This window comes from Pristiophorus japonicus, chromosome 20 (assembly GCF_044704955.1).
Source record: "Pristiophorus japonicus isolate sPriJap1 chromosome 20, sPriJap1.hap1, whole genome shotgun sequence".
Classification (NCBI taxonomy): Eukaryota; Metazoa; Chordata; class Chondrichthyes; family Pristiophoridae; genus Pristiophorus; species Pristiophorus japonicus.
Window position 1 is genome coordinate 3,458,360 of NC_091996.1, and position 13,290 is coordinate 3,471,649.

General features: G+C 59.9%; 1 protein-coding gene across 2 annotated transcripts in view; it reads left to right on the top strand.

Annotated features, from left to right (window-relative positions):
- The window catches only part of snapc4 (small nuclear RNA activating complex, polypeptide 4), a 61,306-nt gene that overhangs the window by 44,607 nt on the left and 3,409 nt on the right, over positions 1-13,290 (top strand). For both annotated transcript variants that reach the window (XM_070863652.1, XM_070863653.1), the window contains 4 exons: positions 2,215-2,285; positions 4,705-4,752; positions 5,411-5,438; positions 7,017-8,719. In XM_070863652.1, the coding sequence (XP_070719753.1) occupies positions 2,215-2,285; positions 4,705-4,752; positions 5,411-5,438; positions 7,017-8,719 (1,850 nt within the window). The remainder of the gene's footprint in view (positions 1-2,214; positions 2,286-4,704; positions 4,753-5,410; positions 5,439-7,016; positions 8,720-13,290) is intronic.

Here is a 13,290-nt window from a genome sequence, read left to right on the forward strand (position 1 = left end):
GCGAGTTAGGACACGGGGCAGTGAGCACAGGGGGTGATGGGTGAGTGGGACTCGGTGTGAGTTAGGACACGGGGCAGTGAGCACAGGGGGTGATGGGTGAGTGGGACTGTGTGTGAGTTAGGACACGGGGCAGCGAGCACAGGGGGTGATGGGTGAGCAGGACTGGGTGTGAGTTAGGACACGGGGCAGTGAGCACAGTGGGTGATGGGTGAGTGGGACTGGGTGTGAGTTAGGACACGGGGCAGTGAGCACAGGGGGTGACGGGTGAGCGGGACTTGGTGTGAGTTAGGACACAGGGCAGCGAGCACTGGGGTGATGGGTGAGCGGGACTTGGTGTGAGTTAGGACAGGGGCAGCCGAGTTTTGGATCACCTCTAGTTTACATAGGGTAGAATGTGGGAGGCCAGCCAGACGTGCGTTGGAATAGTCAAGTCTAGAGGTAACAAGGGCACGGATGGGGGCTTCAGCAGCAGGAGAGGTGTTAAAGTTTTGTGCACGGACCCTTTATGTGCTGATATGAACCCTGAAATGGAGTTGGGCAGGGTGGGTTCTCTACCACCAGTATAAGAGGCCTTAAAGGGTAAGCATCAGAACGCAATCAAATGAAGTAAATGTTGGAAACACTCAGCAGGGCAGACAGTGTCTGCGGAGAGAGGGAAGGTAGGGTTAACGTTTCAGGACAATGGCCTTTCATCAGTACCTTGACGAGAGGTGACTGAGCTCTCTCACTGTGCAGATACTGCCTGTCCTGCTGTGTCTTGCCACGAACAGGCCTCTGGCTGTGTTAACTCCCCACAGTTTGACTTTGCTGTCTTAAAGAGGCAGGCATAGCTCACCCAGCGGCAAAATATAACTTGCCTTTCAGAATAGTGTGTCCCCTGACTATCCTGAATAAAGCCACATGCGATCCACAATGAAATCAGGAAACGCTTTTCACATACTGTTTGGATTTCCAGTATTTTTTTAAAAAAGGACTGGTATTTCTACAATGCTCTTTATGACCTTGGGATGCTCCAAAGCACTTTCCAGTAACTGAAATACTGTTGGAGTGCAGTCACTGTTATAATGTGGGAAAAGCAGACCCTAATTTGTGCACAGTAACCTCCCACAAACAGCAGTGTGATAATGACCAGATCATCTGTTGACTGAGGGATAAATATTGGCCCCAGGACATTGGGGTGGGGGTGGGGGCGGGTGGAGAACTCCCCAGCTCTTCTTCAAAATAGTGCCAAAGCATCTTTTATATCCACCTGAGAGGGTAGAAAGGGCTCTATCCCGAAAGATGGCCCCTCCAACAGTGCAGCACTCCCTCAGTACTGCCCCTCCAACTGCAGCACTCCCTCAGTACTGCCCCTCCAACAATGCAGCACTCCCTCAGTACTGCCCCTCCAACAATGCAGCACTCCCTCAGTACTGCCCCTCCGACAGTGCGGCGCTCCCTCAGTACTGCCCCTCCGACAATGCGGCGCTCCCTCAGCACTGCCCCTCCGACAGTGCGGCGCTCCCTCAGCACTACCCCTCCGACAGTGCGGCGCTCCCTCAGTACTGCCCCTCCGACAGCGCGGCTCTCCCTCAGTACTGCCCCTCCGACAGTGCGGCGCTCCCTCAGTACTGCCCCTCCGACAGCGCGGCTCTCCCTCAGTACTGCCCCTCCGACAGCGCGGCTCTCCCTCAGTACTGCCCCTCCGACAGTGCGGCGCTCCCTCAGTACTGCCCCTCCGACAGCGCGGCTCTCCCTCAGTACTGCCCCTCCGACAGTGCGGCGCTCCCTCAGTACTGCCCCTCCGACAGCGCGGCACTCCCTCAGTACTGCCCCTCCGACAGTGGGGCACTCCCTCAGTACTGCCCCTCCGACAGCGCGGCACTCCCTCAGTACTGCCCCTCCGACAGTGGGGCACTCCCTCAGTACTGCCCCTCCGACAGTGCGGCACTCCCTCAGTACTGCCCCTCCGACAGTGGGGCACTCCCTCAGTACTGCAATGGAAGTGTCAGTCTGGAGCATTGTCTGGGGAAGGGGTGAAATAATTATACCCAGCAGTGAGGGAGATGCAGCTCTTGCAGTGCAAGTGGAATCACAGTGAGATTTATACACACCGAGAACTGCCCAGAGAGACTGTTGCTATCTAAGAGGGAAGCCATGCACCTGATGTAAGGGCTATGGCTGTGGTACGATTTAATGTCACTACCTGAGGCTGTTTCCTTTTCCCCCATCCAGTTGACTTTCTACGTGAGAGGCTGGAGGCGACGGGTTTAAGCAGTACACCTGTTTTTATACTCTTGATACAGGTAAGATTTGCTGTTGTGTTTTTAAGTTTAAAAAAAACCCACCGAAACCTGTATTGTGCAGTCTAGTGGGCCAGACACCGCGTGTTAAATCTCCGCGTCCTGGGTTCGAAACCAGCTGAGATGAACTGGACAAAAGCTTCCGTTCTCTGCCAGCTGTCTACATGTCACACGTTAGGGATGGTTCCGATTCCTCTCCAGGAAATGTTTGATGGGACAGTGTAGAGGGAGCTTTACTCTGTATCTAACCTGTGCTGTACCTACCCTGGGAGTGTTTGATGGGACAGTGTAGAGGGAGCTTTACTCTGTATCTAACCCCCTGTACCTGCCCTGGGAGTGTTTGATGGGACAGTGTAGAGGGAGCTTTACTCTGTATCTAACCCCCTGTACCTGCCCTGGGAGTGTTTGATGGGACAGTGTAGAGGGAGCTTTACTCTGTATCTAACCCCCTGTACCTGCCCTGGGAGTGTTTGATGGGACAGTGTCGAGGGAGCTTTACTCTGTATCTAACCCCCTGTACCTGCCCTGGGAGTGTTTGATGGGACAGTGTAGAGGGAGCTTTACTCTGTATCTAACCCCCTGTACCTGCTCTGGGAGTGTTTGATGGGACAGTGTCGAGGGAGCTTTACTCTGTATCTAACCCCCTGTACCTGCCCTGGGAGTGTTTGATGGGACAGTGTAGAGGGAGCTTTACTCTGTATCTAACCCCCTGTACCTGCCCTGGGAGTGTTTGATGGGACAGTGTGGAGGGAGCTTTACTCTGTATCTAACCCCCTGTACCTGCCCTGGGAGTATTTGATGGGACAGTGTCGAGGGAGCTTTACTCTGTATCTAACCCCCTGTACCTGCCCTGGGAGTGTTTGATGGGACAGTGTAGAGGGAGCTTTACTCTGTATCTAACCCCCTGTACCTGCTCTGGGAGTGTTTGATGGGACAGTGTCGAGGGAGCTTTACTCTGTATCTAACCCCCTGTACCTGCTCTGGGAGTGTTTGATGGGACAGTGTCGAGGGAGCTTTACTCTGTATCTAACCCCCTGTACCTGCCCTGGGAGTGTTTGATGGGACAGTGTAGAGGGAGCTTTACTCTGTATCTAACCCCCTGTACCTGCCCTGGGAGTATTTGATGGGACAGTGTAGAGGGAGCTTTACTCTGTATCTAACCCCCTGTACCTGCCCTGGGAGTGTTTGATGGGACAGTGTAGAGGGAGCTTTACTCTGTATCTAACCCCCTGTACCTGCTCTGGGAGTGTTTGATGGGACAGTGTCGAGGGAGCTTTACTCTGTATTTAACCCCCTGTACCTGCCCTGGGAGTGTTTGATGGGACAGTGTAGAGGGAGCTTTACTCTGTATCTAACCCGTGCTGTACCTGCCCTGGGAGTGTTTGATGGGACAGTATAGAGGGAGCTTTACTCTGTATCTAACCCCCTGTACCTGCCCTGGGAGTGTTTGATGGGACAGTGTAGAGGGAGCTTTACTCTGTATCTAACCCCCTGTACCTGCCCTGGGAGTGTTTGATGGGACAGTGCAGAGGGAGCTGTACTCTGTATCTAACCCCGTGCTGTACCTGTCCTGGGAGTGTTTGATGGGACAGTGTAGAGGGAGCTTTACTCTGTATCTAACCCGTGCTGTACCTACCCTGGGAGTGTTTGATGGGACAGTGTAGAGGGAGCTTTACTCTGTATCTAACCCGTGCTGTACCTACCCTGGGAGTGTTTGATGGGACAGTGTAGAGGGAGCTTTACTCTGTATCTAACCCCGTGCTGTACCTGCCCTGGGAGTGTTTGATGGGACAGTGTAGAGGGAGCTTTACTCTGTATCTAACCCCCTGTACCTGCCCTGGGAGTGTTTGATGGGACAGTGTAGAGGAAGCTTTATTCTGTATCTAACCCGTGCGGTACTTTAAACTTTGCGTTGCTCGTGGAGATTTGTAACCCTGAGTGAGGCAGGTTCACTAGTGCTTCCGTTGGTAACAATGCACTCGACCAACAGTGCTCAGGTTCACACCCGCTCTACACCAATAAATTGTGGCACTGCATTTTGCCTGAATGCAGACAGATCCACCCAGGTTCGTGCTCTGACCTTCTGATGAGTCCTGCTGGCAGTGAATGTACGTGGACAGTCGGGGCTTCGCTGTGACCAATGCTCCCGTTAAGCTGCGCGTCTTGAGGTCCCGCGCAGGCTGCTTGCTGTCTTCACAGTGTAAAAAAACACGTGCGGATGTGGGAATGGGCCGTCAAACGACTTCAAGGAGCCGCACACCCCGAAAAAAATGCGATGGAACATCAGTCGCGACGCCTGCCACAGTGGGATAGCCTGTTTATACATGTGTGCCAAATGGGTACGAGTGGCCAGTGCCCGTGGCCAGCCAGAGTTAGCATAGGAAGGGCACCCATACTAACTCTGCCCTTGTGTTGATTGCAGGTGTTCAGGATTGACAAGGAAGGCTGCATGCAGATCATTAGAGAAAAGGTATTGAGATTACTCAGCCTGGTTACAGCAACTTGACCAAGAGGCAGCTTGAAGAGACACCATTCATGCTTGGTGCTGGGAGGGGCAGGGGGGGATTTGATACTTGGGCATATATTTGGGGGGGGGGGGGGAAACATGTGGGGAGGAGGCAAGTGTCGGGTCCCGATTAAGCTCCAAACCGTGTTCAGTAATGTGCAGCTGCTCCCCCAGCGATTTCAGGAGTTGAGCTGAGCCACAGCCAGGTCAGTGATGGGGTCACAAAAGTGGCTTCTGTGCCCCGTATCTTGCGGGAAAGGGGTTGAAATAAGCCAGAACTCACTCCCTCGCTGGCGTGCTATCTAGTGACTCCTGCAAAATGCACTTCGGGCAAAGCCAGGATCAGACTTGGCTGTGATGCCTCAACAGTCGAATAGCCCTTCGGCACTCCTCTACTGGGTGACCCGAGCCTGCGGTTTTCTGTAGTAGTTTTGTGGATTTCAGTGGGGGTTTTTTATCTTCTAACAATAATTGTCCATAAATCTTCCACCTCTCCTGTGTACTGATGGGGTTCTGTTCGTGTTGTGTTGGGTTGGATAGCGTACTGTAACTGGGGCTGCTGTGTTTGGGAAAGCTTGTGTTAATCAATCTGTCCTCACCGTGTGCTTTCTGTCTCTTGTAGATGAATAAGGATGCTCAAATTTTGTCAGGTACAGTATAATATTTGAACATGAATCTACAATCCCATGCCTACTCTTCACTGTATGTACCTGTGCGATTTTAAATAGTGGTAACTATTGCTTTCCATACCCCCCAAAACCAGGACACCTGGCTCCAACCAGGTGTGTCGCTCCTCTCCTGGTGCCCACAAACTTTCAATTTATGCAGCTGTCACTGATCTCCTGGGCTGATTGCAAACAGTCGAGATGGTCGGAGTGGAATTTTCCAGCAAATTTTATCGCCTTGTCAGCCGTGGCTCTGAGAAGCACTCGCCTGAGTCAGTAGGCGACTTGAGCACAAAAATCTAGGCTGACACTCCTAGTGCAGTACTGAGGGAGTGCCGCACTGTCGGAGGGGCAGCACTGAGGGAGTGCCGCACTGTCGGAGGGGCAGTACTGAGGGAGTGCCGCACTGTCGGAGGGGCAGTACTGAGGGAGTGCCGCACTGTCGGAGTGGCAGTACTGAGGGAGTGCCGCACTGTCGGAGGGGCAGTACTGAGGGAGTGCCGCACTGTCGGAGGGGCAGCACTGAGGGAGTGCCGCACTGTCGGAGGGGCAGCACTGAGGTAGTGCCGCACTGTCGGAGGGGCAGTACTGAGGGAGCACCGCACTGTCGGAGGGGCAGTACTGAGGGAGAGCTGCTCTGTCTGAGGTGCAGTCTTTCGGATGAGACATTAAACCGAGGCCTCGATTGCTCCGTCGGGTGGATGTAAACGATCCCATGGCACTATGTCGAAGAGGAGTTAACCCCGGTGTTCTGGCCAATATTGATGACTCAATCAACATCTAAAGCAGTTTATCACCTTGCTGTTTGTGGGAGCTTGCTGTGTGCCAATTGACTGGCCCGTTTCCTACATTGACTCCACTTCACAAAGTACTTTGTTGGCACTTTGAGATGTCTGGTAGTCGTGAAAGGCGCTATAGAAATGCTCAGTCTTTGTTATTGGTCCTGGGATTTTCTGTGGGATTTTGCCTTTCCATGGCTCCTGTAGGGGTTGGGAAGGGTGGATGCTCTTGCCATCATTAATATGGGGCAGGCTCCATGAACCAGCTGGGTTTTCCCACCAATCATTTTCGTATGTTGCGTTTATATCGTGCGTTTCACACTCTCTCTGGAGTTTTTTTATTACTGAAGTGTTGTCACTTGTAATATAGCAAACACGGCAGCCGATTTGTGCACAGCAAGCTCCCGCATATAGCAATGTAAAAATAACTAGATCATCTGATTTTAATGATGATGGTTGAGGGATAAATATTGGCCAGGACACTGGGAAGGACTCCCCTGCTTTTCTTCAAAATATTGCCTCGGGATCATTTATGTCCAACCAAGAGGGCAGATGCCGGGCTGGGGTGGGGGGGTTGTTGGGGGGAGCAGAGTGGTTCGAATTGGATCGCTCTTTGAAAGAGCAGGTACAATGGGCCGAATGGTCTCCTGTGCCGTAAGAATCTATGACTCTGGTTTAATTGTGATTTTAGCTTCTCACAACCGAAATCATTTCCACTTCCTTGTTTCTGCCTCAGTCACTCTCCATCGCGATTGTTCTGTAATTTTTCGCTCTCTCGTTCTAGAAAAGAAGCAGAGTGACGAGCGATTGAGGCGAAGCCCTTGCCTGCACCAGATGAAAGAGTGCACCATCAACCTGGGCAACAGGCGGGACGTGGACATCATGCAGTTTAAGCTGGAGTGCCCACTTCCCCAGAGCAAACCGAAGACTGTCCACGAGCTGCTGGCGGAGAAGCGCAGGGCCAGGGCGCGGGCCAAAGCCTCTGACACCACGCCCCAAGCGCCCGAACAAACCCGCCCGACTTCACCGGTTCAGCCCAGGCTGTCGAGGTGGAGAACAAAGTCCGCCGTCTGCTCTTCAGTCCTGCGAGCCATGTGCGGCGAGTCCCCGGCCACTGTGCCCGCACTGGCACTGCCGCCGGGCGCGACTGCGCACAGTGGCCAGATCCAGCCAGCACCCTCGATCGCAGCCGCCGCTCCTGGCGCGCCCAAATCCAGGGGGAAGCATTGGCTGCAGCCGATCGCCCCGGCGCCACCAGCTCGGCCCGAGGGCGTGATGGTGCCGGTCATGCTCCCCAACTCTACCGTGCCCATCATGGCCATGCTCACCTCCCAGGGTTTGCTGTGTCTCCCTCCGGGTGCACTTGCGGGCCTCCCCAACCCAGCCGTCCAGACCCCGGCCCCCAGCGTGGCACCCAGCCCGGCCGCTCCCTGCTCCTTGCTTATCTCCGCCGTGTCGGCGAGCCCCGCAGGTCAAGCACCGTCCGGCGCAGGCCCTCAGTTACCGGTCGATGTCTCCTCCCTCGCCCCGAGGCAAACCGTCACCACCGCTGTCCCGGCACCAATGCAGCCACGGACCTCTCCACTACTCCATACGTCAGCCCCACCCTCGACCAGTTCAGCGGTGATTCACCAAGCGCCCGCCGGTACTGGCACACCACCTGCGCCCCTGGCTTCAGCACCCGCCCTGTCACCAAGCGCAGCTCTCCCCGCACTGGGAGATGTCCAGCAGCCAGCGGCTAACCACGTCGATCCCAGCGTTCCCACGCCTCCCCACACCTCCGCGCACCTTAACCAGCAGGCCGGAGATTCGCCGCTGGCCACGGGGGTTCCAGGCGCCGGGTGCTCAAGCACAAACCCCAGCGGCTCAGCACAGCGCCAGGGAACCGAGCCGCCCACGGTACAATCGCAACCGGACAAAGCCGCTGTCGACTTCAAGCTCTTGTCTGGCGACCCTGTGGCGGTAATGAAAGACTGGCTGGAGGGCAAAGACGGAGTGCACATGCCGGGCATGCCGAGCGCCCTGCCGTACCTGCCGCCTTTCTCCGCCACTCTCCGAGCCTTCTCCAACCTCCTGCTGCACAAGAAGGTGCTGGAGCAGAACCTGTCGGGCTTGGGGCTGGCCGGCGGGAGCGAGGCCACCGACCCCAAAAGGAGCCTCGAGGCAGCCAGGGCCCTGGTGACGGATCGCCTGCGGAACAACCCTGCCCACCAGCTCCTGAAGGCCCGGTTCCTCTCCGCCTTCACCCTGCCCGCCTTCCTCGCCACATTGCCGCTGCAGGGGATTCTCACCACAGTCGACCCGCCGGCGGGAGAGCTCAGCCAGGATGCTGCGGGAGGAAGCGAGGCGGATGCAGAGAGCGAGGACGGTGTTGACGAGTCGGCAACGCAGTGTGTCGCAGACAATGCAGCCAACAGAGAGTTAGACCCACCCTTCGAAATCTCCTTCGCTGATCTGTCCTTTGGCTGCAGTTTGCCGGGCAGCCTGGTGAGTGAGAGAAAGCCGCGAGCCTGAACTCTGCTCTCCTTTGTTTCCTACCCTCCCTTGCTATATCAGAAAGGTGCTAAGTCTCTCTCTGCCAGTCTCCCCTCAGTCCCTCGCCCACATCACCGTGTTTCATTGTCTAGCCAGTGAACGATATCTTCTCTGTCTTCCTTATTTCTTAATCATTTTTTGCTGGTTTTTAAAAATTTCCCAATTCTCTGGCCTTCCACTATTCTTGGCAACTTTGTATACCATTATTTTTAATTTGAGACCATCCTTTACATCCTTAGTTAGCCACGTATGGTTCATCCTTTTAAAGTCTTTCTTTCTCACTGTCATATATTTTTGTTGAGAGTTATGAACTGGTAGCGTTTTGATACAAGCGAGTAGCTTGCTAAGCCAGCAATTGAGAGCGAACCAGACTGGAGTCACGTATAGACCCAGACCGGGTAAGGATGGCAGGCTTCCTTCCCTAAAGGACATCAGTCAACCAGTTGGGTTTTTACGACAATCCAACAGTTTCATGGAGATTTTTTCCAGGCTGTTTTAAATGGCCCAGGTGCGATTTGAATTCTCATTCTCCGGATTACCGGTCCTGTAACACAACCACGACACAGGAGAGTTAATACTGGCACCAGAGCCACCCAATTGCAAAAAAGAAGTGGTTTGTGGGGGGGTGGAACTAACATCAAACACGGGCAATTCGCCTCAACAGGCAGTGCCTTGTAATTGAAGAAACGTTGATTCAGTAAAGAGTTAAATGTGCCTGGGCAATGGGGCGGACTGCCAGTAATGGAGGCAGATGCTGAAATACAGGAAGTCCATCGTCCGATTCATCTGTCAGCGTTGGCTTTTGCAGAAAAGGAAGTGGGGGGTGGCGGGGGGGGGAACTGAGAGTGATGTGCACAAACGTTAACTCTGAGGGTCAAAGCCTAGAGCAGAGTCGATGGGAGCTGGAGGGGTTGTGTCTGATTCACACCGTGCGTTTTGGCCTGCCCTCGGGCCCCCCCATCTCTCTCTCGCCCCCCCTCCCTCTCTCTCGCCCCCCCTCCCTCTCTCTCGCCCCCCCTCCCTCTCTCTCGCCCCCCCTCCCTCTCTCTCGCCCCCCCTCCCTCTCTCTCGCCCCCCCTCCCCCTCTCTCGCCCCCCCTCCCCCTCTCTCGCCCCCCCTCCCTCTCTCTCGCCCCCCCTCCCTCTCTCTCGCCCCCCCTCCCTCTCTCTCGCCCCCCCTCCCTCTCTCTCGCCCCCCCTCCCTCTCTCTCGCCCCCCCTCCCTCTCTCTCGCCCCCCCTCCCTCTCTCTCGCCCCCCCTCCCTCTCTCTCGCCCCCCCTCCCTCTCTCTCGCCCCCCCTCCCTCTCTCTCGCCCCCCCTCCCTCTCTCTCGCCCCCCCTCCCTCTCTCTCGCCCCCCCTCCCTCTCTCTCGCCCCCCCTCCCTCTCTCTCGCCCCCCCTCCCTCTCTCTCGCCCCCCCTCCCTCTCTCTCGCCCCCCCTCCCTCTCTCTCGCCCCCCCTCCCTCTCTCTCGCCCCCCCTCCCTCTCTCTCGCCCCCCCTCCCTCTCTCTCGCCCCCCCTCCCTCTCTCTCGCCCCCCCTCCCTCTCTCTCGCCCCCCCTCCCTCTCTCTCGCCCCCCCTCCCTCTCTCTCGCCCCCCCTCCCTCTCTCTCGCCCCCCCCTCCCTCTCTCTCGCCCCCCCTCCCTCTCTCTCGCCCCCCCTCCCTCTCTCTCGCCCCCCCTCCCTCTCTCTCGCCCCCCCTCCCTCTCTCTCGCTCCCCCCCCTCGCTTCTCCCTCCCCTCCCCCTCTCTTTGCCCCGCTCCCTCTCTCTCGCCCCCCCTCCCCCTCTCTTGCCCCCCTCCCCCTCTCTCGCCCCCCTCCCCCTCTCTCGCCCCCCCCTCCCCCTCTCTCGCCCCCCCTCCCCCTCTCTCGCCCCCCCTCCCCCTCTCTCGCCCCCCCCTCCCCCTCTCTCGCCCCCCCTCCCCCTCTCTCGCCCCCCCTCCCCCTCTCTCGCCCCCCCTCCCCCTCTCTCGCCCCCCCTCCCCCTCTCTCGCCCCCCCTCCCCCCTCTCTCGCCCCCCCTCCCCCTCTCTCGCCCCCCCTCCCCCTCTCTCGCCCCCCTTCCCCCTCTCTCGCCCCTCTCCCCTCTCTCGCCCCCCTCCCCTCTCTCGCCCCCCTCCCCCTCTCTCGCCCCCCCTCCCCCTCTCTCGCCCCCCCCCTCTCTCGCCCCTCCCCTCTCTCGCCCTCCCTCTCTCTCGCCCCCTCCCTCTCTCTCGCCCCCCCTCCCTCTCTCTCGCCCCCCCTCCCTCTCTCTCGCCCCCCCTCCCTCTCTCTCGCCCCCCCTCCCTCTCTCTCGCCCCCCCTCCCTCTCTCTCGCCCCCCCTCCCTCTCTCTCGCCCCCCTCCCTCTCTCTCGCCCCCCTCCCTCTCTCTCGCCCCCCTCCCTCTCTCTCGCCCCCCCTCCCTCTCTCTCGCCCCCCTCTCTCTCTCGCTCCCCTCTCTCTCTCTCGCCCCTCCCTCTCTCTCGCCCCCCTCCCTCTCTCTCGCCCCCCTCCCTCTCTCTCGCCCCCCTCCTCTCTCTCCTCTCGCCCCCCTCCCTCTCTCTCGCCCCCCCTCCCTCTCTCTCGCCCCCCCTCCCTCTCTCTCGCCCCCCCTCCCTCTCTCTCGCCCCCCTCCCTCTCTCTCGCCCCCCCTCCCTCTCTCTCGCCCCCCCTCCCTCTCTCTCGCCCCCCCTCCCTCTCTCTCGCCCCCCTCCCTCTCTCTCGCCCCCCTCCCTCTCTCTCGCCCCCCCTCCCTCTCTCTCGCCCCCCCTCCCTCTCTCTCGCCCCCCCTCCCTCTCTCTCGCCCCCCCTCCCTCTCTCTCGCCCCCCCCCTCTCTCTCGCCCCCCCTCCCTCTCTCTCGCCCCCCTCCCTCTCTCTCGCCCCCCCTCCCTCTCTCTCGCCCCCCCTCCCTCTCTCTCGCCCCCTCCTTCTCTCTCTCGCCCCCCTCCCTCTCTCTCGCCCCCCTCCCTCTCTCTCGCCCCCCCTCCCTCTCTCTCGCCCCCCCTCCCTCTCTCTCGCCCCCTCCCTCTCTCTCGCCCCCCTCTCTCTCTCTCGCCCCCCCCTCTCTCTCTCGCCCCCCCCCTCTCTCTCGCCCCCCCTCCCTCTCTCTCGCCCCCCTCCCTCTCTCTCGCCCCCCCTCCCTCTCTCTCGCCCCCCCTCCCTCTCTCTCGCCCCCCCTCCCTCTCTCTCGCCCCCCCTCCTCTCTCTCGCCCCCCCTCCCTCTCTCTCGCCCCCCTCCCTCTCTCTCGCCCCCCCTCCCTCTCTCTCGCCCCCCCTCCCTCTCTCTCGCCCCCCCTCCCTCTCTCTCGCCCCCCCTCCCTCTCTCTCGCCCCCCCTCCCTCTCTCTCGCCCCCCTCCCTCTCTCTCGCTCCCCCCCCTCGCTTCTCCCTCCCCTCCCCTCTCTTTGCCCCGCTCCCTCTCTCTTTCTCTCGCTCTTCCCCCCCTCTCTCTCGCTCTTCCCCCCCTCTCTCTCGCTCTTCCCCCCCTCTCTCTCGCTCTTCCCCTCCCCTCTCTCGCCCCCCCTCCCTCTCCTCTCTCCGCCCCCCCTCCCTCTCTCTCGCCCCCCCTCCCTCTCTCTCGCCCCCCCTCCCTCTCTCTCGCTCTTTCCCTCCCCTCCCCTCTCTCGCCCCCCCTCCCTCTCTCTCGCCCCCCTCCCTCTCTCTCGCCCCCCCTCCCTCTCTCTCGCCCCCCCTCCCTCTCTCTCTCGCCCCCCCTCCCTCTCTCCGCCCCCCCTCCCTCTCTCTCGCCCCCCCTCCCTCTCTCTCGCCCCCCCTCCCTCTCTCTCGCCCACCCTCCCTCTCTCTCGCCCCCCTCCCTCTCTCTCGCTCCCCCCCTCGCTTCTCCCTCCCCTCCCCCTCTCTTTGCCCGCTCCCTCTCTCTTTCTCTCGCTCTTCCCCCCCCCTCTCTCTCGCTCTTCCCCCCTCTCTCTCGCTCTTCCCCCCCCTCTCTCTCGCTCTTCCCCCTCTCTCTCGCTCTTCCCCTCCCCTCTCTCTCGCTCCTCGCCCCCCTCCTCTCTCTCTCGCCCCCCTCCCTCCCTCTCGCCCCCCCCCCTCCTCTCGCCCCCCCTCCCTCCTCGCCCCCCCCTCCCTCCTCTCGCCCCCCCCTCCTCCCTCTCGCCCCCCCTCCCTCCCTCTCGCCCCTCCTCCCTCCCTCTCGCCCCCCCTCCCTCCCTCTCGCCCCCCCTCCCTCCCTCTCGCCCCCCCTCCCTCCCTCTCGCCCCCCTCCCTCCCTCTCGCCCCCCCTCCCTCCCTCTCGCCCCCCCTCCCTCCCTCTCGCCCCCCCCTCCCTCCCTCTCGCCCCCCCCTCCCTCCCTCTCGCCCCCCCCTCCCTCCCTCTCGCCCCCCCTCCCTCCCTCTCGCCCCCCCTCCCTCCCTCTCGCCCCCCCTCCCTCCCTCTCTCCCTCCCTCTCGCCCCCCCTCCCTCCCTCTCTCCCCCCCTCCCTCCCTCTCGCCCCCCCTCCCTCCCTCTCGCCCCCCCTCCCTCCCTCTCGCCCCCCCTCCCTCCCTCTCGCCCCCCCTCCCTCCCTCTCGCCCCCCTCCCTCCCTC